At 45.3% G+C, this 27,281-nt stretch overlaps 1 protein-coding gene across 1 annotated transcript in view; it reads right to left on the reverse strand.

The window, feature by feature from the left end:
• Nucleotides 1-3,593, reverse strand: part of PLS3 (plastin 3) — a 105,204-nt gene extending 101,611 nt beyond the window's left edge. Inside the window, exon 1 of the mRNA XM_086967234.1 lies at nucleotides 3,467-3,593. Within this exon, the coding sequence (XP_086823360.1) occupies nucleotides 3,467-3,593 (127 nt within the window). The remainder of the gene's footprint in view (nucleotides 1-3,466) is intronic.
• Between the last annotated feature and the right edge of the window lie 23,688 nt (nucleotides 3,594-27,281).

Consider the following 27,281-nt stretch of genomic DNA (forward strand, 5'->3'; position numbering starts at 1 on the left):
ATGTACACAAATCTTACTTGAAACTACAAATCTAGGACAGTAGGTCTTAGACAGAGTGCGCACTCTGTCCAAGACTTCCTGTCCTAGATTTGTTGTTTCAAATGTGAATGGGTGGTAGGGTGGAACCACAGCAGAGGGCGCACACCAACTTTGATTCGATGGTATATTAGGTTTACTATCAGAACATTAAGTGCATCACCGCTGTTGTATGATTCATATGTACACAAATCTGACATGAACTAAGGAAGATGAAAAGCAAGAAAGTATGCATTATGTTATGGCAAGTACATTTCTAACGCCTCGCCCCTCTTCCTAGGCTGCACTTTATCAGACAATTCCCTAAAAGTCTTTTAGGGCAGCATTTAATGCATGTAGTGGGTCTACTAATGACCCTATCTAAAACTTCAAAACAAAATGGTAAGACATGTATAAAAAAGGGTACTGATAAAAATAAACATGCAAGCAAAACTGAACAGGAAGCCAAGGGGGTACGATTGCTGATCTCTCCGACCACGCAAAATTACTTTAATAAACAATGGTTACAGAGAACCACATAATGTACCTGGGGAAACAATTGGTAGTAATAAGACTGGTTAATCAACTGGGACTTTGGCACACATTCTAGCAATTATCTCTCCTGCTTATAGGGGTCTATATTGTCACTCAATGATGTGTCGAGCAAGTGCGTGTGTGTGCATATTCACCATTCCCTATACAAAAGGCCAATGAAAGCAAACAAAAGTCACAACACAGGAAAAAAATGGAATCTGAGGGAATGCCTGGCTTTCTCAAACTTACAACCTGATCAATAATGGATGCTTTCGGTCCACTGGCATAGGACCAGCCAGGGGCATTTGTAGATTTCTGATCCCACACTCAAGAGGCTTACCCTATCTAATGACAAACACAAGAACCATTGGGGCACCACCAGTCTTCCAACTACTGTTTAATATACAAATATGATCACTGGATCATTGACAGCACAACTGACTGGTATCTGCACTGCACTCCTGGGGTTACGCCTGATCATGCCACCACGCCCTTCAGAGGACACGCCCGATTTGTTCACCTCCCATGAACACACAAATTAATGCGCCTATTTCTTTCACGCCACATAACCCCTGGGGCACACTCCTAGTTCCTTCATTTTACACACACACACCCTTTAAGGGTTCGTCTAATTGACAGCCACACCTACAGGAGACACCCCGCCCTTTCCCAGCACACCTCTAGTGAACGCCGTCTGCTGGGTAGAAGGTACCTGAACAACATCATTTTACTATTCACCTCACGGCGCGGCCATGGTAAAAGAGGCGCTTCATTCCACGGGACAACACGACTTCTGCCTGCACAGACAGACAGACTAACTGCCTTCCAACCATCACAGGGCTGCTGCCTGCACAGTAGTGAGTGGTAATCCGTGTGCTCGGAGGAGGGCGGCTGAGAAATACATGAAGCCCACGGAGGGAGTACTGACGAGACGAGAGAGAGACGCGCCACACTTTAATAGACTGATCCACTTTTTTGATTGCTCAGCCCCACTGAATGGTGCTAGGGCGACTGGGTGTGGGCGCTAGAATACTGCTCAAACGAGGGCCTCTACTCCTGCCACTCTGCTTAAGAGAAATCACTGCTGGGTCACGCAGGGCTCAAAGAAGAGGGGAGCTCGCCTTAACGGTCAGTCTACATGAAAACCAATATCCCCAACACAGCTGGTAAATGGACATAATCCCACACTAATTTAATAGGTAGTTCACTTCGCTCTTACGGTAGACGTGTGTCCAAAGACAACACAGTGCGAATGGCGAGACGCACACACCCATGAGACACACTGCTGCCCCGGCGGTACATCTGCCCAGACTGCAAAGGGAACCCCAAAGGGAGGACCTGACCCAGGAAAGGGGCATTACATGGGGCGGCTGCTTGAATTGAGTGGCCAAGATTCTAGGCAAGCTAGAATAATACTTTAGATTTTTTTCTTAATAAAGATCGGATTCTTCCTCTAAAATGTGAGACCCCCGTGCCCGCCCGGGCTCCTCTTAACGGTCTGTAGTATTCTCAGCACCTCTTGGTGCCAGTGGTCACCGGGACAGCGGAGCGGGATGGACACACAGCCCGCTCGGCACCACCCGCCTTCCAGCCCAGCAGCAGTCCTCCCCTCCTCTCCGACACTTACCGGAGCTCCGTCCCCTCTCCTGGTCCAGCCAGTTCCTCTGCAGTCAGTCAGCCACCACGTCTCTCTCCCTTCGCACGCTGCTGCCAGAGCCGGCCTCAGTCATCCTCCCTCAGCGCGATCCCATTGGCCGCCGGCAGCCCCCACGCCCCTGGGGGAGGAGCTCCATGCAGGCCCCGCCCCTGGCCATGATACCCGCCAGCAGCAACAGGCTTGGTGTGTCGGTCGGTAGACTCCCTGATTCTACAAGCAGGGCTCCAGTCGTTGTCATCTGGTGTGCAAACCAGCAAGGCTGCCCTAGTAAAATGCCGCCGTGTGTTACTTGACACCTGTCTACGGGCAGTTCTCTCGCTTTAGAGACAGTGCAGCTGCTGCGCACAAAGGAGCTGCAGCCTTTTCAAAGGTGCATAGGAAACAGCTGTGTTAATGTGTTTATGGTGAGGTGACGGGTAACCAGTCCCGCCCAGGGCATTTTACATCGAGCTTCTAAAAAATGTTATGTAGCATTTTAGAAAGCTTGTTTTCCCCCAAATATCCTGCATAATATACATACTTAGAAGGTATTTTGGAGGGCAGGATTTACTCTATTCGCCTAGGCAATTGTCACATTTTATGATTTTGCTTCCACTCACAACAGCGTGGAGCAATGGATCAGATCTTTTAACCCACCGGTTCCATTCAAATTGAGTTTCTGCAGAAACTCCATGAACATTATTGGCATCTGCCTAAAAATAGTTAATTTGCTTTCAGTTCCACAGCTGGCTCAAAGTGTTTTTCTTTTTTAAATTCTATTTATTATTATATAAACATTAAATATCAGCTATTTATTTTGCCTGCACTCCTTTTTAAAGTTTGTTATAAATCACCACCTGGGATTTGAACACCTGTATCAGTGTTTTTTAAAAAAATGTTATTGCAAGCATTTGGCAGCCACGTTTAGGTGATAGCAAAGTTTGTTTTTTCCTTTTTATTTCTGTTTCATATGCTTACACTAAAAAAAAATAATACAAAAATTAACAGTCACACCGTTTTATATCAGCATTTCGTCTCATTTATCATGCCCTTCCCCAGAGATTTTCTCCAGGGCTGTAGTGGAAACTAACAGCTGCCCTGGAAACTATTATTACCAGCGTGCCTGGATCAAGCAAGAGCAACAAGTAAGCACACCTACCACAAGGGCAGTTTGGGGGATTGTCACCATCAATGATTTTTTTTAAAACAATGGTGAAACCAGTGCATTTTACAAAACATGTTTAATCGTATACCGCCTTCCCTGCTCATGTTCCCACTCACCGGCTTCTTCTCTCAAAATCCGTTTTCTCAAGCCCTCTTTTGAGCTCTCCCTAGTCATCTCAACTCTGAACGTCTTTTCTATTCCTCCCTTTTTCTTACTTTCACTCCTATCACTCTTTCCCACCATTCCTACTTCTGCTGTCCTTCTTTCCCTGCTTCTTTTCCTCTGAACATCTCTTTTTTGTTGATTACACCATCTTTTTGAGAACAATCTTTTGAGCGATATTGAGGTTGTGATGGTATAATTTGGTATTAATAGTGCTGTGAGTCTGAAAGACACAAGCTGCAAAGTTGGCAGCTGCTGCCGTAGATTTCAAAGGAGGATGCAACAAGCATAGAGCCCAATTTACTGTTAGTTCTTTTTCAAAATTTCTACGGCTTCAGGCGTCAAACCGGAGGCTGCAGAAGGAAGACCAGCAACAGCAGGGGCAAGTAGAGATGAAATGGATTGAAGGAGCTGGGTTCCACATTGTAGATCTGTTCTGGAACTTCAGGTCAATGGGAGTTTTTATCAGCATGAAAGTGTAGGGGGGAAAGAAATAGTTTGAGATCAATCATTTCAGTTCCAATTTATTATGACTCTTAAGAATCACAGACTCCCAATTAAATTTAGCGGATTTATTACAAAGCCAATGACTGGACAGACATACAGGCACATCAAAGTAAGGGTGTAGAAATACATTGGAACTAATACAAAGCCAAACCTACGGATTGAATTAAGGCGGTGCAAATGCACAAGATGATTAGTTTGAGAATCCGGATACAAAAGATTATTGAGCAAACATGTAAATTCCCCTTCATCCGAAGTTTGCGGGTATAAAGCATTGAGCTGTCCCTACACTAGCACAAATGTGACATCCCTACATAGCATTTTCTCAAGGCAAGATCAGTTAAGGTGTCAGCTTGTGAAGTCTTCCCAAGATGTCTCTTCACATCAGTTGGGTCTAGTAGTATAAAGCTACAGAGCTTGTTCTAAGATGCTCTCTCTCTCAAGGCAAGGCAGAAGTCCACCGGACACTTTACCTAGTTGCGATACATAAATACCACAGGTAGTATACCATGATCCTGTAAAATCACGCCATCCACTCAGGCCACCTCCTTGTAAGAAACTTTCCATTAGGCAACAATGCTCCCAAACTTTGGCGAGATGACCTTGATTCCCAGGCTTGCTCTGATAAGAAAGTACAACAGTTCTCCATCATCAGCATCAGCGCTCAATGTGTCCTCTTCTCCCTAAGCCTAACTCCTAAAACAAAAACATTCTAGCTAACAAGGATGATTTCCACCTGCAATAGAAACAGGAGAAAGAACAAATCCAACATGCACATGAAATTCAATGAATACATCTAATGCGAGAGCTGTCAGGGAAAATGCATTTTAGGCCTACAGAATTCGGCCAACATAATAGCACACAGGCCTTATGAAATTACATATAAATGAACACTTTTTCTGAGCACTTCTACATCACCATGTTACATAGGCACATCAAATATGGAATATTTGTCAGCAGCATACACAATTTCTACACATCAGTGTTTTCAACTAAACACATATTAATTCAACGCTAATTTCTTTACAATTATATGCAAATATCACTAATACACCACAATTCACGTTATTACAGTTCACGTTCTACTGTCCCAGGTTAATACGACAAAGATTATATTCTCGTGATTATAATGCACCCCTACAATGAAAAGATCATTTTTCACTACATTAGGATCGTAGGGGCACCATTGGTTCAGCTCACCCAGGCCCAGATGCTTCAGGTGCAGGGGTGCCTTTAGACGTTGGAATCTCCTTACCGGAGCCTTTTGCGGTCAGGGGGAGCCTCTGGCTTAAGGCTGCAGGCATCGACGTGGAGTCCAGGAGTTGTCAACCAACACTGGACTTGAGGTCATGATTGCTAGGGAACCTGTTGTGGATCGGTGGGCCACCTGGACACGGCCCAGAGGTGTCGGGTGCAGAGTGGACAAGACTCGCGGATCCAGAAGGGATCAAAGTGATTTGTGTTGGTTTCTTGGGTACAGAACTTCTGCGCTCAGGGTTTCTGGTCTCTGTTAAAGTTCAGGCACTTTTCCCCAGGTTTCTGGAAGTTTCTGGCTGCGGGACTAGTGTCTTCTTGCAGGGTCTTTGAAGCTGGAGACAGGCTAGTAGGGCTGGGACCAAGTCAGTAGCCATCTTCAGGCTTCGCTGCACAGCATCTTCCAAGCCCTTCTTAGGTTACAGGCAACTAGCTTCAAGGTCTAAGGAGCCTCCTAAATACTAGATTTAGGGGGTGATTTAAGGGAGTAATAGGTCGGGCCAATGGGCACCTCACCTGGGGTGACTACACCCTCTATTATGCTACCCTTGTGTGGGAGGGGGCATAGTCTTAGCTCTGATTGGAAGAGTCCCCTCATATTCAAGACAGATGGGACTGAAAAGTGTGCTTAACTTCTCCTCCTCCACCTGAGGGGTGGAGATGGTAAATGTGGGCACACCTCCTAGTTTTTCTAAGTTTTCCTGGCCTAAGTGAGCGTGTTAAACTGGGGCTGCCATCTGCTGCTAGCAGCAGAAGCTCCGGGGGCCGTATTACAAAGGCAGCAAGACTTTGAAGCTTTCCTTTCGAGCACTGTGCTCATCCTGGGGGAAGAGGTGTGATACCTCCATGGGCGTCCGCAGGGGGGGCAAGGAGGAGAGCTTGCCCCCCCTGGAGCGGCCCTCCTTGCCCCCCGTCCAGGGCCTGCTCCAGGGTGGTACGACCAGTGCCATCGCACCGGGTGCTGGCTTCCTTGGGGCGCCGTGTTTAAAACTTAATTATGATTTTAAAAGCACCTGCTGCCCGAAATGTCAAGATAAATCCTGTGATTAATGTTCTTCCTGGCCAGAGATCAGAGTTTTGTGTAGTTGAGGTTTTTGACTTATGTGAAGGTAGTACAGAGGGTTAATATGCCTTCTGCAAAGAACGAGTACCAAGTAGATTACAGAGTGCATTTAATGTAAATAGATCATCAGCTTACTGCTTTTAAAAGAGCCATCCTTTTGTTACTTTCAATTTATAACTTGAAGTCCTAATATAGAAGAGTGAGGTATTAACTTTCATCATAGAAGTGCATACACTCTGCTAAGTATAGAACATTGATTCATGTTGCAAAAAGGGTTAATTTTGGTAGAAATGGATTCTTATTATTAAAGAAAACTCCCAACTATGCTGTTTCTTTTTCGACTCTGAGTTTGTCCTTCTCCACACCAAGCACTCCTAAACCATGGATGATATGTGACTCCTACACTTTTAGTCCTTTGGCTTATGTAACATTTCCTATACACTGATTTACACAAGTATGATTGATTGTCATTGTAATGTGTGTGTGATGCAATGTGCTCGGACATACTTTATTGGTATGAGTAGCTATATAACGAATTCAATGCATCTGAGAGAGAGTGGTTATGGAGACTTGGTCACTGTTAAAGTGTGCTAGTGAGAAAATCCGTGGTGGAGGTGGTAATTGGGGGCGTCAACTAACAGTGTCGCATTGGGTGCCACCAGCGCTAAAGCCGGCTCTGCCCCCTGCGGATGCCCATGCCACTATGCATTGCACATGGTGCTCCAGCTACTGTACCTATCCAGCTCGCTAGCAGCAAAGGCTCCGGGGCCGCATTACAAAGGCAGCAGGACTTTCAAGCTTTCCTTTCAAGCACTGTGCTCATCCTGGGGGAAGAGGTGTGATACCTCCATGGGCATCCGCGGGGGGGGGCAAGGAGGGGAGCTTGCCCACCTGGAGCACCCCTCCTTGCCCTCCCCTCCAGGGCCTGCTCCGGGGCGGTATGACCGGTGCCATCGCACCTGGTGCTGGCTTCCTTGGGGCGCCGTGTTTACAACTTAATTATGATTTTAAAAGCACCTGCTGCCCGAAATGTCAAGATAAATCCTGTGATTAATGTTCTTCCTGGCCAGAGATCAGAGTTTTGTGTAGTTGAGGTTTTTGACTTATGTGAAGGTAGTACAGAGGGTTAATATGCCAACTGCAAAGAATGTGTACCAAGTAGATTACAGAGTGCATTTAATGTAAATAAATCATCAGGTTACTGCTTTTAAAAGAGCCATCCTTTTGTTACTTTCAATTTATAACTTAAACTCCTAATATAGAAGAGTGAGGTATTAACTTTCATCATAGAAGTACATACACTCTGCTAAGTATAGAACATTGATTCATGTTGCAAAAAGGGTTAATTTGGGTAGAAATTGATTCTTATTATTAAAGAAAACTCCCAACTATGCTGTTTCTTTTTCGACTCTGAGTTTGTCCTTCTCCACACCAAGCACTCCTAAACTATACTGCCTACCAGTATGGTTGACGTGTGACTCCTACACTTTTAGTCCTTTGGCTTATGTGACATTTCCTATACACTGATTTACGCAAGTATGATTGATTGTCAGTGTAATGTGTGTGTGATGCAATGTGCTCAGACATACTTTAATGGTATGAGTAGCTATATAACTAATTCAATGCATCTGAGAGAGAGTGGTTATGGAGACTGGTCACTGTTAAAGAGTGCTAGTGAGAGAATCCGTGGTGGAGGTGGTAATTGGGGGCGCCAGCTAACATTGTCGCATTGGGTGCCACAAGAGCTAAAGCTGGCTCTGCCACCTGCGGATGCCCATGCCACTATGCATTGCACATGGTGTTCCAGCCACTGTACCTATCCAGCTCCCACTCACTGTTCTAGTCTGAAGCTCCTCTGCATCCCAGGGCTCAGTAGGACAAGACGCGGCCTTCATTTTACTGCACCGTCTCTTTGGCACTCTCTTCTAGGTGAACTCCTGTGCATCTCATCGCACGTCACATCTAGACAACACCTGGAGACTCTGTTCTTTTCTAGATCCTTCAGAGTACCCTCTGCCCCCACCCCGCCCTACATCTTATAATTTAGTCATAAGCGCCAGGAGACCTTGGACTTTATAGCGCGCTCTGACACAAGAACAAGGTTGAGGCAAAGTCTTTTCGAATAATTATTGGATTATAGTGATGGACTGCCTAGATCAGTTGCTGTTAAGTACATTACTAAGCAGAAAGAATAGTCACATTTGAATAAAAGAGTATATTTTGACATAGGCACCACTCTGACATAAAATGGTGGTCATCAATGGAGGATTATTGATTTAATAAGTTGCATTTATCAAGGAAGATAACACAAACAGAAAACGAATGGAAATGAAGTGTTAGACATACGTCAGTACAGAGGGGGATATCCAGATGGGTTAGGAAGCGTGAATGCTAAGAGGAGAGGGGCTGAGTCCATGTGTAGTCACCACTGTAGTCCAGAGCAGGGAGGATGCAGGCATATGTAAGTTGTATCCATGAGTAGAAACTATCATACAGCCCTTCCGAGTCTTACTCATTGAGGGTTAGAGCAACTCGTTCAGGGCACTTGCCCGCATTGCCGCAACATTACAGATTTCTCATGCAACTCAGGGATGTATTCTTTAAAAACTATTTTCTTCCGCCCAATGGTATAGATAGCCAAACAGCGGAAAGTTTACATCCATGTGACTGATAGGCAGGGCACTGGAATTATGCAATTGTGCGGCAATTTTGGCATAAATTGTATATTCGCTGCATTTGTTGCATAATCCAATATATGCCGCATAATCTGCTGAGTTTAAGAAAAAAATTGTTTTTAGCTCAAAAGGTTAAAAAGTTAGTAAAAACGCAGCAACACATGTTGCTGGGCAGTTGAAACTCCTTTGCAAAGGTTGACTGACCAACATTCTGTAGTTTGATGCTATATTTGGGTGTTTAACTAATACTAATGAGGTGCAACTAGTGCCCAAACAGTGTTAACAAGTTTAAAAATGACAAAATGAAGTTATACTATCGCAAAATGTGCCACATAATTAGCTTTTTCTTGACGTATAATTCACTCAACCATTCCGCTTTATGTGACCCTCCCTGCCTCATAATTACAGTGGCCCTGCTGTTAGGGTATCCCTGCTGAGTGCCTCATATTCTACTCCCAGGGTAGAGTGTGGTTGGTGGAGTAAGGCTGGGCCTGCCATACCCGTGTGCTCTAGATTAAGATGCTGTGGCTGCGCTTGTGTGGTGAACGTAGCCTCAGGGAGTTCAGACCTCTGTGAGGACCGTAGACAGACAAAGTGAGGAGAGCACTTGGCTGCCGATGGCAGAGCCACTTTTTGCAGCTACCTCTCACAACTGGCGGGCCCCAAAACTAGGGCAGTGCCTCATACACACTTAAGGGTCTCACAACCTGTGCACTAGAGTCTGAGCCCGCGCTGTGGTGAAAATGAGACGGTCAGAGAGAGAAAACAGTAAAACTCGGAGAGTCATGCAATGACACAGAAATGAGTATGAAAACATAACACAAACTGAGAGTTGCAGGTGCTCCTGAGTACACTTGGGAAGATATTTCCGTAGCATCCTGCCAAAAAGATGTCTGCATTCCTCACCTTAAAAAAAGTGCTAGACCTTCTGCCCTTCGAAGCCAGAAGATTGCTAGTCCAGTCATTGATTATGTCACGGCTGGATTATGCAAATGCCGTCTACATGGGGGCCCCGGTCGGCACCATAAAAATTCTGCAATCGGTACAGAATTGTGCTGCTCGACTACTCATGAAAGTCCCTAAAAGATGTTCAGCAAAAGCCGCACTTCAATCCCTGCACTGGCTATCCATCAAGGGAAGGATAACTTTTAAGACCATGTGCATGGCGCATAAATCCATCCATGGGGCTGGCCCGCCTATCCTGGATCCCCTTTTTCGTCGCCACCAATCAGTGAGATCTCTGAGATCCAACCAGCGGAATTTGCTGGTAGTTCCCAGGATGAAGCTGGCCCGGATGGGTGGCCGTCGACTCTCGGTGCATGCAGCTAAAGAATGGAACGCACTCCCAGATGCCATTAGGCATGAGTCAAACCACCTTGCTTTCAGGAAGCGCTTAAAGACGCACCTTTTCCAATAGTGTCTTTACTTTCCTTTGTCTTACAGCGCTGGGATGCTCAAGAGTAGCCATGCGCTATAAAAGAAAGTATTCATTCATTCATTCATTCACCTGCACTAAGTGACTATCTGGTTATGTCTGAAACAAGGGGTTAGTGGGGCAGCGATGACCAAGCAGTTCGAACTTCCACTGTGACCTAATTTTAGAATTGCAACACATGCTCCAAGACTGCTTGAGCTTGATAAAGGTAACCAAGTTAAGTAACACCAGTACAAGAGGGAAATGTAATTTGTGAAGTTAAAGTAAAAAAAGGTCGTCGAAACATCAGTTTCATTTTTATGTATCATCCCCTTCCCTAATTACCAAAAATACAGTACAAAAGGTCGAGAATCCATAATTAGGTACTGTGTAACGCGACAAAAAAGGCCATCCTTCCATCCTTTTTCAACTTTGGGCTGAATCTCTTTTTCTGTCCATCTGTTCACAGATGTTCTTAATCACAGTAAAGGGTTGTAAATGGCCATAACACGTGTTTTAATTTTTGCATACATTTGGCACAGGCAGCCAACTAAATAGCCAGTGGGTGCTTAGAAGAATGTAGGGTCTAAATGTAGTGGTTTTGAGATTTGCATAATTGAGGACCCTTTTTCCGAGATCCTTCGCATACATAGACCTTCTAGGCAGGGGGCGCCACAAGTTGTAACTAACACTCCAAACCTCAGTAGAAGAAGATTTCCAGGATAGCACAGGTTCTGGTCCAGTTCCCGAAGTAAAGATGGGAGATTTATATATTTAGAGTGTTCTGGCGTGTGGTGCTTGCATCAGTAATTTTCTGTTGTTAAAGGTGTAAAGGTGTAAGTTGTATTTCCAGGTTTCGACGGCAGTCATCTGTCACTCTGTCCTTTGTTGTTTTCATGTCACCTCTGGTTTCTCCTGTGGCTGCTGTTTGTCCCGATGGGTCAGGTTCTTGGATCTAGTGATAGGCGCCCTTCGGCTGCTTTATAGTGCTAAGTAGTGTACGTTTCTTCAGTTTACACCAGGCTCCCCGCGGAGCGCCTGCCTCTTGCTCTGGTGTTGTTTTTGTCCTCCGCCTGCTCCCCACCCCTTATCACCTCTATGAGAGCCTGTGCCCCCTTTGACCCTCTACCTGCCGCCCACTCCTTCCCCGCCTCTTCTCTAGGTTCACACCTTGGTGCTTTCACATTTAACGTCACCTCCAGCTCGCATTTTCAGAGAGGGCCACAGGCTCCCTATCACCGACATGAGGAGGCGGTAGAGAGAGGGGAGACAGAGGAAGACTTGGTGGGGTCGGGGAGACGGATACGGTGGGGGTGAGAGTGAATGAAGAGGGGGAGAGAAGCAGTGGGGAAAGAGAGACCGAGAAGTAAGGAAGAAAGAAGATGAGAGAGCAAGTGGAGGGGGAGTGGGGGGTCTGGGTGAGGGAGAGCAACTTCAGAGACATGTGTCCTAACTCCGCCAGTGAAGACAGCGGGTCCAAAGGAGAAAGAACCAGGCCAGACAGAGTAGGTCCAGGCAGTGTGCCCAGAGGCAGGCTCGGTGGGTCCGGAAGAGGGACAGGGCAGGCAGAACAGCTCCAGAGAAGGGCGAGCAGAACCAGACCAGGGCGAGCCGATCCAGACCAGCAGATCCTCCCTGAGCAGGGAGATAGCGCAATACTCAATCAGAATGTAGTGTTCAGCTTTTGGGGTGCCAGGGGGATAATTTTAGGGTTCAGGACGTGTACGGGTTTTGGGGTTCAAGGGGAGACATTTTAGGGTTCAGGGCGGGTATGGGTTTCGGGGTACCAGGGGGACAATTTTAGGGGTCAAGGCGTGAATGGGTTATGGGGTGCCAAGGGGGTAATTTTAGGGTTCAGGGTGGGTATGGGCTTTGGGGTGCCAGGGGGACAATTTTAGGGGTCAGGGTGGGTATGGGTTATGGGTGCCAGGAAGGTAATTTTAGGGTTCAGGGCGGTTATGAGTTTGGGGGGGCAGGGGTAGTTTTAGGGTTCAGGTTGGGTATGGGTTTGGGATGCCAGGGGCGTAATTTTAGGGTTCAGGGAGGGTATGAGTTTTGGGGGGGTCGGGTAATTTTTGTGTTTAGGGTGGGTATGGGCTTTGGGGTGCTAAAAGGATATTATAGGGACCTGGGCAGGTATGGATTTTGGGGTGCCACAAAAGAAAGAGATGGCTGTGGCACAAGAAGCCTATGGTGTATGAGATCATATGCGGCCTGCTTCCTGCCCCCCATGGCTCCTCCTGCACCCCAGTGTTTCTTGTATCCTACCTGGCACACATCATGTCGGAGGATGGTGATGACGTTAACATTTTGCCCCCCCCCCCCCCCTGGAAAAATTTCTGTGGACGCCCATGGATACCTCTGCCCAAGATGTGCATTGTTTCTGGTCCCAGAGAGCAGAGGATTTACATCCAGGGGTCCAGAAACATGTCTGTGTGTGGCAGGCTGCTTAAAGCCAGTCAGTGACCATAACAGGGTCGGTAGGTGTTCAGGGGTCACCTCTGAGGTGCCCAATGAGTGCATGATTTAATAAATCTCACACTGGCCTCAGAATGGATTTAATACAATACGTTGTTTGGTACCAAACACCCCTAGTTTCAATGAAGCTCTTATGGTGCTGGGGAACTCGAGTTGTTGAGTTTCCAGCCCATGTACTTCTTATGGCTTCCCTAGTACTTATAATATTTTAGAATTGACTTGCATTGTAGGGACCTATCTACTCATGCAGATAGGCCCTCACATGTGGTATAGTGCACCCTGCCTTGAGGCTGTAAGTCTTGCTAGAGGGGTACCTAATCTATTCCTTCAGGCAGTGCAGGCTGGCACTGCATCCAGGCAGGGTGCCATGTCGATTTTGTTGTTTTTCACCTCACAGGGGCCTGCAAGCTGCAGGGGCAGTGGCATGGTCCTACTGAGGGGGGCCTAGTGAGGGAGTCTCAGGGCACCCTCTTCATCTTCCATGCTTTAGGTACCCAGGACACCACTTACTATGGACTTACAGGAGGCAGAAGTACCAATTGCGGATATGTTTTTAGGGAAGATGCACTGGCACAGTTGGCCTGGTTGGCCGGGATCCTGATTATTACAATCAAAACCACATCAAATATCAGGCAAAAAGTGGAGGCTAACCATGTCAAAAGAGGTACTTCTCACCCCCATTAACACACCTATTTTCTAAACCCCTATTCAAGGGGAATGTAGCTTCTGTGTGTGCAGCAGGGTGGCTGTCTCCGAAGCTGTAGAACTGCAGGTGCTGTACACTTCCCCCCAATGGTCCTGGCTCTCTTGCATCTGAATATAGAGGTGTTGTGATACTGTGCACTCTTTGCTAGCAGCCTGGTATGTGGTACCAGTCATGGAAAAGGTTTTATGCAGAGTGTGCATTTCACAGATAGATCCCAAAGACAGGTGATAAAATCAAATTTCACGTGGGGAAGCAATCTGAAGTCTCAGGTGTCCTAAGAATATACAAAAGAAGCTAGTCCATTAAAGGTTTTTCTTTGTCATAATGGGACTTGTGCCCTGTTTAATTTCAGCAGCTGGTTTCCAGTGCTTAGCATTGGCACTTAATTGCCAACACGAGCACTTATGTCAGTCCAATACACAGTGGCTCTGTTTGCATAATTTAGAGACAAGCACAAAAGCAGTTGTTTGTTAATTCAATCTACCTTAAAATGACTATTACCTGCCACCCAAGCCATTCATTATAGCTATGTGAGTCTGGACTTGTCAGAATGGCCATACTTGTAAGAGTGTAATGGCTAGCAGTTGTGTTGGTACTGTCATTGAGAGTGCTGGCAGGGGCAATGTGTGGTGCACGCTTCAGTGGCCTCCCGAGGGGGGCGCTGGCACTTATTTTTTTTTGCAAATCAAGCAATGAACCTTTGTTAGGTTTCCGAAGAACTATAATCAACGCTTCAGTAAGATCCCTAGATGTTGATCTGAGGTACTAAAAGGAGTAAAACGTGTAAACAAATGAGGTGCAAATAAAGTTACCTCTAAAATGTAGCTTGAATGCCAACTGGATGAGTAGATTTATACAATTTAAGAGACTTAATAGCCCATTCAACTTCTTCCACATAAATCAGCAATTTTAATTAATCTTTAATTGATTGGGATATTTTTGGTAATCCAAAACTATCAATATGTGAAAATCACCAGATGGAGGATTATTGCATAAGAATGAGTAATAACTTAAAAAATCATTTACTATGTCTTTGTGAGAGAATGCAATGTTACCATTCAAACCATGGATTGCATTAATTAGAGTTTTATCTTTTTGAATACGAAGATAATTTATCAAAAGTCTACCAGATCTATTAGCACACAAAAGTGGCCTTATTATTGAAAATGTGTATGCCTGCACTTTTACGTAACATTGACTTTAATTCATATAAAAGTTGTTGCAATTGTATTTTATATTTGAGATCGTTGAATGTCATAAAAAGTCATTTAAATTTTGCAATCTGCTTGTCCAAATCTTTAATTTTAGAGTGAAATGATTTGTTTTATGTGCCATAAGAGATAAGTTTACCCCTATAATATATGCCTTAAATGCATCCCAACGAGTTACAATAGGAGTAGAGCCTTCTGGATTAAGATAAAAAGAATAATGCCGACAAAAGTTTCAGTTTATTATTTTCATTAAGGACAATACGTCTATTCATATGCCATCTGCATTGAGCATGTTGAGTTGTGCTAAATTGTAGAATACCTGAAATGAGTGCATGATCAGAAATGTCTATATTATGGATAAGCGGAGCGGAAATTGAATGAATTAATTAACAGGAAACTAATAAATAATCTATTCATGAATATGAATTATGAGGATTAGAGAAGATTTTTGAATATTTTTCTGTTGGGTGGTATAAAAGCCAAATATCTACTGACTTAGTAGTTAAAAAAATATTTTCAAGTGAAAAAAAAAGCTTTGGGTGGACGCTATTTAGTTTGCGATGTTCTATCCAATAAAGGATCACACATGAGACTAAAGTCACCTCCAAGGATAAGTGGAACATTACCTAATTTGAGCGCCTCTCTGGTAAAGAGGGACCAAAATTTAGGGTCATCGCTTGTCGTGCCATATCCAATAATCAAGTGAAGAACTGTATTATCAATTTGAATTTTGATTACAATATAACAACTATCTGCATCAGAAAATGTGTTCATTATTTAGAGACGTAATCTTTTTGCATAAAGAATAACACAATTTTATTTGTTAACTGCAGAAGATAAAATAACATTACCAACCCACTTTTTCTTAATGTAAGTTAAAACTGTATCATCAATATGTGCCACATGGAGCAAACAAATGTCTGCTTTATGTCTTGCTAAGTAATTCAAAACTTGAATACGCTTAACAGGATGTCTTTAATATTTAACATAAAAAGACATTTTTTAAATGTTATTAACCATATCCATATTAAAAAAAAACGAGAATAACATGTAGCTCTAAAATAAATGACAGTTGTCAAAGGAATGACAAGGACAGACATAAATAAGACACTGTAGAAACATAAATAATATTGCTGAATCATACACATGAATAAGCAAGAATAACCTGCCCAGACAATGCCTTCATAGTGAAGCTTAGAAAGAAAGGGAAGTTAAAAGGAAAAACATTATGGCATCGGAATTAAGAATCAGGCTCATTTGTTTCCATAGAAAGTGGAGAATGTTGATCTAATAAAGCACCAAGATCTTCCGGACGATTAAATGACATGGAGATAACATCTTTCCAGATTCTCATACTAGACAGGTCAAAAAGTCCATATTTGAAACCCTAACATAGAAGCCCTTCTAGAGCACATGGCTCCCCGCTGGAATCCCAGCGCTAAGTACGCACCCAGCTGACTAAGACATTAGTGGAGAAACATTCAAACAACCATATTTTCTGGAGTTTGTGAAAATGGAATTCCAATCTTCCAGAACATCTTAGATGTGGTCTAAGGTCAGTGAGTTCTTTGTGTATTTTTACAGTTTCCTTACAAAAAAGTCTTGATGGATGTAAATTGTATTGCCATTCACCTTTAAAGGTGGGATCCCTGTTGCTGCTTTCAGGATCATCACTAAATGATGGTGACGCAAAAATTTAAAGATCATTTGATGCAGTTTGTCATGACATGGATTACAATGAGAGGCAATTCTGTGTGGCTTGTTCCTTTAAAATTTCTCTGGGAACTTTAAATGCAAAGACCAGGCAACCATTGTTCTAAATATTGTAAGCTGTCATTGCCTTCTACCTCTTCCGGCAAATTAAAGATGCGCAGGTTATACTGTCAATTGCGATTTTCTAAATCCAATAGTAGATTACTCATTGATAAAATATTTGCTGTCATAGGTGGCAGACTGGCAGTTTTTGATTTATTATCTTGAATTTTAGTTATATTATCAGAAACTTTCATAGAAAGATTAGCCAGATCCTTATGGATATTTTTATTCCTGACGCAACATTATCTGTATTTAAACAAACAGCCTGGAATTCTTCCAATAAAGTAGATAATGAGGGGTGTTAGAATTAATTTGTTTTGATTTTACTGGTGGCGGAGTTGTTGTTATTTACACCTATTATTCCCAACATGTACATTATTTCCTTTTGTTTTAGCTAATTAACTGTATTGAAATCAAGATCATTTACATTAGAAATATAAGTGAAATTAACTGAAACTCACCACAAAATAAGCTAAAACCACCAGCTGTGGGAGTGGTATAGGATTCAGCCACGCCCTTTCCTGAAGCTAACTCCTCCTTCTTGAAAGCAACTTCAGCAGAGCTGTGCTGAAAGATTGGTGGAAAATTCCTCAATAAAAATGGCCTCAAAACTTCATAAAACGCTCTGGAAACGGCACCACCACGAAGCGCTGACTTTACTGAGCTTACATAAGCATAAATATACAGGTATTACCAGACTTTAATAATAGAAATGATTGTCGTAAATGTATATTATTTAAATGGCACATTCAAACCATGTCTCGGTTGCCCTGGCACAAGATGAAAATGAGGAGAGTGTAGTAGACAGGGTTGTATATGTGGTGAATGGACTGATCACAGAATAGACATGCGAAGTGAGTAGGTGAGAGGAAGCACCTCGGACTCAGTTAAAGGAGTGATTGTTAAGGGTTGGTCCCAGTGAGGACGAATTGCTAATGTACCATAATATAGCAGATGTTCTTCAAGGCAGGCAAGGATGCACAAAGTCGATTAATTAGGCAACATAAAGAGATAACCTGGAAATACTCTACACAACGCTAAATACAACCCACTTCACTAGATGCCTTTCTGCACCAATGGAAGCTACACCTCTGGTTTTGACAACAATGGTGCACTTCATTACTTTTGGCAATACTTTGATTTTTATATACTGTAAAGCCTTGGTTACTTCGAAAAGCCAAACTATTTGCACAAGGGACAAGAATCTAACAATGCACACAACCTCTTTATTAAAATGGTCTTTATGTCATACAACTTATTGTAACCATGAGTTTTCTACACAAAAGAGAGAAATGATGGTGAAATTACTTAATCTTCTGTACCATATTGGTAATAAAACATTAAGAACTGAAAGTAACCCTTTAAAAAAAAACAAATATTTATTTTTTATTTATTTCTGTAGTGCACATTCACCCAAAGACTTCTTAATGCTGCAAAACATCACAGAGGGTCACTATGGTGCAAATGTCCACATTTCTAACTATTTGCAAAATATTAGGTGGTCCGTCTACCATTTGGCCATCGTTCCACCTGGAAAAAAACATTGTTAAAAGAAGAGAACAGGCAAGAGGACTTTATTGCCGTCATCCATCTGCACAGTAAGGGACATCACTGCATGCACTATCATCCCTCTGCACAGGAGATAACACCATTTCCCAAAACCAGATTTAAAAGAAGAACCAAGCTGAAGCATTTAGTTTCCCATCATTAATCTGTACAGAAAGTGTCATCACTGGTTTACTACCAAAACCAACTTTTAAAGAGGAAACTTTGTGAGAGAACTTCATTTCCCATCTGCACAGCAGGTGGCCTTACTGTATCTCACAGCATTCATCTGTTCAGGGCATGGTAACATTTCCATCTTTCTAAATAAATCAACTCTTTAGGGCATCCCATCTCACTGGTGTCCCTAGCAGAGGGTGAACCCAAACAAGAGCATTGCGTGTGTGGGCTTGTTAGGACCAGGAAAGGCCATTTGGGGATCTAAATGTAGGTAAGATACACAAATATACCTCACCCAGCACCCCATTCTGTCAATCCCCACAATCTCATCTAGGCCTATATGAGCCAAGCAATTACATAGCATTAGCTCAATACATAGGCTGAGCCTTGTTCACATCCCACTAACTACACACACTTTCAAACTACAGAAGACACCGTCTAATTCACGCTCATTAACACTCGTTCTGTAGTACTCCAGATATCTCAGACTTCATCACCTATCACAAGCTTGGCGCCTACTTCATTCTTGATCTCCTTTCTCACTGTACCAACTTCACTTTAACGCTAAATCCCTTCTAAACAACTGCAACACGTTTTTGCAAAAATATTTGAACACCCATGCCCCAATTAAAACATGAATCTGAAAGTCAAAGATTCAGCACCCTGGTTCTCTAAATACCTTTTCTGACAATAAAGGTTCTTGCAGAGAGGAATGAAAATGGAAGAAAAACCAAACTCCTGATGAACTCATGATAAGGAGGTCCCTCCACGCAACATGCAGACTGCTTATCAAACCAGCCAAAGCAAAGTATTGTACAAAGACCATCAAAGAAGCCATCAGCAGAAACAGAACATCCTTGTACTCTCACATTTGGATGGTGGTAACATCATGCTCCATATCCTCTCAGTCTCCACACTGGCGCCGCTTAAGACAGTGCCAGCATGCCTCAGCAACTCTAATCCAGGGCCTGGAGAAACATGATCACAGCCCCCCCCCCTTCCCCCATTCTGATCGAACTCCATTGGCTCCCCTTGCTGGCCTGCACCATATTCAAAACTAGCTGCATCATTTACAAAGCCATCACAACCAGCAGCCCCGCTTATCTTACAGACAAGCTCATCATCTCTGGTGGTTCTTGGCACACCCAGAGCCGAGACACTATCAGACTGCAGACTACGAAATGCAAAAAAGAAGGCAGTAGGCCTTATCCACCTATGTACCCAGGGTCTGAACCTACATCCATATATCCATTAAAACCAGCCTAACACTGTTCCAATTTAGGAAAGAGTTGAAGACACCCCTATTTAAGCTACACTATTTCACAATGCATTAACCATCCAAAAGCCAACAGCCTCTCTTGTCACTCGATGTTATGCTTGTCATTGATCTTGTACACCGCACCGCCGCCTTTTAGCTAGATCTGAGCTATAGAAACACCACATTGACACATACTGCAGGCAGAGGCTGGGAAGCTGGGAAGTAAAGCTGAGCCCCAGCGCATATAGGGGCACATGCACAAGCTAAGGAATTGTGATTCCTTAAAAGCTATTTTTAAGGAATCGCTATTAAGGAATCGCAATTTCTTATGCATGTAGGTTTTGCTAAAATATTACCGATTCCAACACATTCCCTAATAGCGAATCACAAAGTGCGATTCACTATTAGGGAATGATTTCCTATTCATTCCTCTGGGCCTAGAAGCCCATGGGAATGAATGGTAAAGCATACCTATTTGGTAATCGCAAATTACGAATGCAATTTCAAGGGTGCTAGGCGGCTAAAAGGCCCCCCTGATGCACCTCCAAAAATGGTATGTGTGCACATTTGGCGCACACACATGCCCTAAGGGCATGTGTATGCGCTACATGGCACTTAGAAAAATTAAATTTTGTGCATTTTTCTAAGGAATTGCAAATTACCATCAATTTGAAGTTAACACTAATTTGTGATTCCTTAATGCAAAGTTGCATTCTGAAAATGCTTCTTGCATTGCATTTAGGAAATCACAAATTGTGATTACCTAACTGCATTTGCAAAATAGGTAATCTCAAAAATTGTGATTACTTTTGGAATGCATTTTGGATTGATGCATCCCAAAAGGCTTTTACCAGTCGCAAACGACCCAATTCTGCAAATCGGCCTGTTTGTGACCGGTAAAAGCTTGATGCATGCGCCCCTTAATGCTAAAATTGAAAGAAAAGGTATGCATGTAAACTCGCACATGTTTCAGTTGCACAGCACTCACACAATTTCCTTTTCTCACTAATATGTTGCCATACTGTGAGCCTTACTTCGTAAATATTTTGTGTACACAAAGTAGTGATGAGGCCTTCCTTTGACCATTCTAGGTTTTCTGTTTTTACCATTCTAGAATGAGCCTTATAATGGATTCACAGGGGTGTAGAAGAAGCAGGAAAATTACCTAAGAACAAGGACTTCTTTTAGTGAATTCAAGGCGGCTTTGGACGCTTGAATCATAAAACAGTTGCTGTTCACTCAGCTGCCCCGACGGGTGTTTTTCCTAAAGATATACAAGCGTGACACATGCGGCCATTCTCTCAGCCGTGTTCAGTGCTCGTCACAGGGCCACCTAGACGGACCAGTCGCCTTTCTAGTCCCCCAGTTGTCTCTGTGGGCAGGTGTGGCTGCAGCAGATGCGAGCCGTGAAAGTACTGGCGGGGGGGGGGGGGGGGGGGGGGGGGGGCTGGAGGGAAAGTGATCCGCGCAGTTTTCAGCAAGCATCAAGGAATGTCAGCGTCAGAAGTGTACACCCACAGATCGACTACTTAAATACTTAAACCTATTGAACTCCATTGATGATTCAGTCTAACTTACATAAGGCATGAGCAATATTTGAAGTGCCTCACAACGTCACTTACTGGTCACAGTGATTTGTTGATGCCCTCATACCAGACATCATAAATGACGGCGCTAGTTTCAGAAGTGATTTGGTTAATTGGGCATTTCTGTTAGTCCAGCTGCAGAGCGAGACTTCCTTTTTAGGGTACTCGGACACCTCACCGTCAATTTATCGTATAAAAGACGTAGGAAATTGGGGTGATTTACTGATGTTCCTTGTCCTCTAATTCATTTAATGGAATCGAGGGGTCACAGCCAGCATGATTTTTGCAAGATGGTAAGTGGTGTAATTAGAAAATGAAACAAAAAAGCGCGGGAAAAGCTTCTCGGTATCATACACTCAAATGTTATTGTCCATTGTGTAAAGAAGAACATACTTGAAAATGGATTCCTACTCCTCGGCATAAACCAATAGCAGTTCTGGGGTTAAAAGATGTTTGTGTCAATATCGTGACAATCGAGATCGAGTACGTTTGTTTGAAGCTTTTTAGTTGGCTTGGGATGGGCCCTAAATTGTCGAAGCACAGACAGTTCTACAGCACTTCACGTACCTTTGCTGCTGTTTCCTGTTATTTTTTGCACATTACCAGTCATACTAAGGGTTACCGGGATTGGTAGGTGCCACAGTGAGGTCGTTAGATGCTGCTTGCTCTGAAGACATCCGCTGCTGATTAACTCTCCCACAGCTGGTTTTCTCTTTGACTACTGCGGGGAATGAGATTTTGATATCAATTTATGATCAATTTAATAACTTATCTCATTCATCTATTTTGGACCGATTGTATCTGTCATTGAGTAAAAGACAACACCTGCATAGGTTTAGACAAACCCCATTAACGGACGCCACTCAGAAGAACCACTTACAACTGATAAAGTTTAAAAGTTTTATATAAAAGTCAAGTTAAATGCAAATACAATCCTCTCGGGATCAAAGTATACAAAAGAATACAGAATCAATTCCACATTCAGCAATTTAAAGCTTCGATGTGAAGTGGTTCCTTGGCGTTGTGAGAAGTTGGCCCGATATGCAACGTTCGCTATTCTAGCGACCGCTATGTATCGTACCAACGACCCTTATGGTGTTTGGTTGTAAGTCAACCTATAGACCAGCTATCCTAGTAGCGTGGATACGAGCAGTCTAAGGCTAAAGACTCGAGAGGGCGTGTTAAGCCAGCTGTTTACCACACATGTACCCCTTGAACACCCAGTGAAAGGACACCACACAAGTGTTATGAAAATAAACAGGACATTTATTAAGAATCACAACAGCCCTGTACTCTTTATGAGGACAGGGTACTAAGCACAAACCAAATCTCTTTAGCAAATACTTCAAGTGCACAATTTAAAAACAAGTGTCCGAGGACACGGGAAGGTTAAGGTTTCGGGCGGACCCGATAAGGCAAGTCGGAAGCGAGGGACTCGGGACCCTAGAGTAAGGAGGCTATGCAGGCACCGAAATGCCGAGTTACCTAGCCACGAGGGCTGCGGCTGCACAAGTCTTACAGGCGTCGGGGTCTTCGCTGACGAGCCAGGAGCCGGAAGAAAAGGAGTTGCTGGCCGGCGACCAGTGCTGAATAGTTCGTAGAGATCCAAGCCTGGATCGGAGATTGAAGAAACCTGAAAGCAGAGGGGACCAAGTTCGTACTACTAGCCAGTAGTCAGAGGGTACCAGGAAGGCACCGGTTGGCCGTCACCTCGACCAGGTGAGTGGGCGACGCTAGGCTCTGCAGTCTCACGGACCAGGAGGCGTTGTCGGCGACCACGGTGGAGGTGCGAGCTGTCCCACGAAGGATGATGCTGTCGGCGTCGCTGGGCCCAGGATGGGGCAACAAGCCTTGGCAGTTCTCAGGGCCACGTGGTGGGCCTAAGATGGCGTCTTGAGTGGACCAGGAGGGTCCGGGGTGCTTCTCGCAAAGATGGAAGCAAGGGCCGGTCTGGAGCAACCAGACCAGCAGTGATGATTCTCGGATGTCGTCACAGAAGGGCACAAGCCAGCGGCTAGTGACCAGACAACGTGCTGAGCAGCGAGCAGAAGGGCCCCACGCAGATCGTGGAGATGCTGGGAGGCTGCACTTCGGTGCTGGAGCGGCTCAGGGTCGGGGCTTCTCGGACCCCAGAGCACTCACCAGAGAGTTACCTCGATGGTCGTGCTGGTTTTAAGAGCGTGCAGGTTCTGATGATGGCCGGTCCCTCGAGGTCTCGTCGCACCCACAGATCACAGCTGAGCTGATGACGTGGGTAGAGGTCAGAGGTGCCAGGGAAGCCGGTTCTCGTCGAGCTGGGTCGTCGGATTCCTTGAGGAAGGACTTACAGCAAACCGCAGAGTTCTTAGATGGTGCCCGCTGATGCAGGGTGACTACTCCTTAGCCACAAGGGAGAAATCTTGAGAAGAGTCTTGAAGTCCTTTCGTAGAAAGTATTCTTGATTCAAAGATGATCTAATTTGAAAGGGTCCCCGCTCCGGCCTTTATTCTAAAGAAAGGGGTGGGTACATGACTAGGTCCTGCCCTAAGGGTGGGACCAGGAAGGGGGGTAGTTACACCCCTCTCCCCTGCCGGACTTTCCCCAGGCCAGGGCTGTCGCCCCTGGAACTGGTTCTAACCGGCAGATGCGTAGTGAGCACCGGGGTGCCACTCCGCAGTCACCTTCTCGCAAAAGCCCTACCTACCCAGAATACACAAACCCTGTCTGGGACGGTGCGAACACCGCCCTCGACAGGAAACCCTTTGTCCAAGTGCTCCTCGCTGGAAGGACTCCCAGCAGCAGGAGGTCAGACTCGTGTCTGTGGTGGCAGCCTCCATTTTGTGGAGCTGAGGCTTTCGTTAACTTTAACCGGGGTTCACAGTTACGTACATGTCGTGTCCCTCTAGAAGGGCGGAATGCTAACCTCGTCGCCAGGGTTGGTGAGAGGGCAGCACCCCGATTCGTATGACACCTTACTCGACATGTCTTGATAACGCGACACCGAAGTTACCGATGTGGTACGCGTTATCATGGAACAGCCATTGGGTCTTTTCTCCGCAAGCTGCAACCGGCTCGGCTCGGGCCAGAACACAGTTCACACGAGCCCATGCACTCTGCCTTCAGGATTGTCAAGGCCTGCCATAGGAGTGACTGATAGGAACTCGGGTGTCCATTGTATGGTTAGATATAGGCTACTATATCCAAAGCAAAGGGTGATTACACGACTTCGCCCCAGCTGTCATGCAGCCAGTTGTGTCAAATTTAGGAGGCCAGCCAGGGGTGGCATAATACATGCTGCAGCCCCTGGCGGCCCTGGGTACACCTATGCCCTGAGTTACAGGGTCTGATAAGGTGGCCCAGTACCAATTGGTAAATGCACCTAGGGTACATATCGTAATTTAGAAAGAGAACAGCCAGGCTGTGGGTCTGATTGGCAGGCCCACAGCCAGAGAAAGTCGTAAACCAGTGAAACAAAAGCAAAAAATCTGGGTGATCATAGGATTGCAGACCCTACTCTCCTACATGACCCCCCCCCCAAACGTCGGAACAACTAACTAACCTTGACCAGGTGAGTCTTCTTGTTCTAAGTGGAAGTATCTGGAGAGCCCATCGGCATTGCCATGATCAGTACCAGGTCTATGTTCCACTGTGAAGTCCATCCCCTGTAGGGAAATGGACCACCTAAGCAGTTTGGGGTTTTCACCCTTCATCTGATTTAGCCACAAGAGGGGCTTATGGTCGGTCTGAATCTTGAATTGAGTGCCAAACAAGTATGGCCTCAGCTTCTTCAGGGCCCAAACCACAGCAAAGGCCTCCCTCTCAATAGCTGACCAATTCTTCTCTCTAGGGGTCAGCCTTCTGCTTATAAAAGCAATGGGCTGGTCTTGACCATCAAAATTCAGTTGAGAAAGAACAGCTCCCACACCCAACTCAGAAGCATCTGTTTGGACAATGAATGGTTTGGAGTAGTCCGGACTCTTGAGGATAGGCGCCGTGCACATGGCCTGCTTTAGGTCATCGAATGCTTTTTGACAGCTCGCTGTCCACTGAACCTTTTTTGGCATTTTCTTACTCGTCAGTTCGTTTAATGGTGTCACAATTGAACCATAGTTCCTGACAAACTTCCTATAGTAACCAGTCAGGACCAAGAAAGCTCGAACCTGAGTCTGGGTGGTTGGAGGAGCCCAGTCCCTGATTGACTGTATCTTGCTCTCCAGTGGCTGAACCTGACCCCCACCTACAAGGTGGCCCAGGTATACAACCTGTGTCTGCCCTATCTGGCACTTGGTGGCCTTGATAGTGAGACCTGCTGCTTGCAGTGCCTCTAACGTCTTCCGCAGGTGGACCAGGTGATCCTCCCAGGTGGAGCTAAAGACAGCAATATCGTCAAGATACGCCGCACAGAAGTCATCCAGCCCAGTAAGGACTTGATTCACCAACCGTTGGAAGGTGGCAGGTGCATTTTTCAGACCAAAGGGCATCACCACGAACTGATAATGCCCACCAGGGGTTGAAAATGCGGTTTTAGGCTTGGCGTCCTCAGCTAGCCTGATTTGCCAGTACCCAGCTGTCAGGTCAAACGTACTTAAGTAGTTGGCCGAAGCCAATCTATCGATAAGCTCGTCTGCCCTTGGTATTGGGTGGGCGTCAGTCTTAGTGACTGCATTGAGACCCCTGTAGTCTACGCAAAACCTCATCTCTCTCTTACCACCCTGGGTGTGAGGTTTCGGCACTAGAACTACGGGACTAGCCCAAGGGCCATCCGAGGGTTCAATGACTCCCAGCTCCAACATTTTCTGCACTTCACTTTTGATGCAGTCTCTAACGTGATCAGGCTGCCTGTAGATTTTACTCTTTACGGGCAAGCTGTCGCCAGTGTCGACCTCATGGGTGCACCAATCGGTCTGACTGGGTGTTAGAGAAAACATATGTCTGAACGACTGAAGAACTTGTTTACAGTCGCTCTGTTGATGTTCGGAGAGGCTGCCGCAAAAGACAACACCATCTACCGAGCCATCGTCAGGATTCTGAGTGAGCAGGTCGGGGAGAGGGTCACTCTCCTCTTCCTGTCCCTCATCTAGGGCCATGAGCAAACTCATGTCCTTCCTGTCGACATATGCTTTGATCCTGTTGACATGAAGCACCCTGTGGGGGCTCCGGGGAGTTCCCAGGTCGACCAGGTAGGTGACCTCTCCCTTTTTCTCCAGGATGGTGTGGGGCCCGGACCATTTGTCCTTGAGTGCTGCTGGGGCCACTGGCTCCAACACCCACACCTTCTGTCCGGGCTGGAAAACAGTCAAGACAGCCTTTTGGTCATGCCAAGCTTTTTGGAGTTCTTGGCTGGCCTTAAGGTTTTCCGATGCCTTTTCCATGTACTCAGCCATCCGCGAGCGGAGGCCAAGCACATAGTCCACTATGTTGGCTGCAGGCTTTTTGAGAGGTCTCTCCCATCCTTCCTTCACCAAACACAGGGGTCCCCTTACAGGATGCCCGTACAGAAGTTCAAAAGGGCTGTAGCCAACCCCCTTCTGTGGGACTTCTCTGTAGGCGAACAAGAGGCAGGGGATCAGGACATCCCATCTACGCCGAAGCTTTTCCGGTAGTCCATGAATCATCCCTTTTAGGGTCCTGTTGAATCTCTCAACAAGCCCATTGCATTGTGGATGATAGGGTGTAGTGAACTTGTAGTTGACACCACATTCCTTCCACATAGCAGTTAAGTAGCTCGACATAAAGTTTGCACCTCTGTCGGAGACGACCTCCTTAGGGAAGCCCACTCTGGAGAATACTCCAACTAGGGCTCTTGCCACAACAGGTGCTGTAGTGGTCCTAAGGGGAATAGCTTCAGGATACCTGGTGGCATGATCCACTACCACCAGTATAAACTTGTGCCCTGATGCTGTAGGTGGTTCCATGGGACCGACGATGTCGATCCCCACCCGTTCAAAGGGCACCCCCACCACAGGCATTGGTATAAGGGGGGCCTTTGTCGTGCCACCTGACTTACCACTGGCTTGGCAAGTGACACAGGAGCGGCAAAACTCCTTGGTATCTTCGTTCATGTGAGGCCAGTGAAAGTGCGAGACAAGCCTGTCCCACGTTTT

This window comes from Lissotriton vulgaris, chromosome 4_1 (genome assembly GCF_964263255.1).
Source record: "Lissotriton vulgaris chromosome 4_1, aLisVul1.2, whole genome shotgun sequence".
Taxonomy (NCBI): domain Eukaryota; kingdom Metazoa; phylum Chordata; class Amphibia; order Caudata; family Salamandridae; genus Lissotriton; species Lissotriton vulgaris.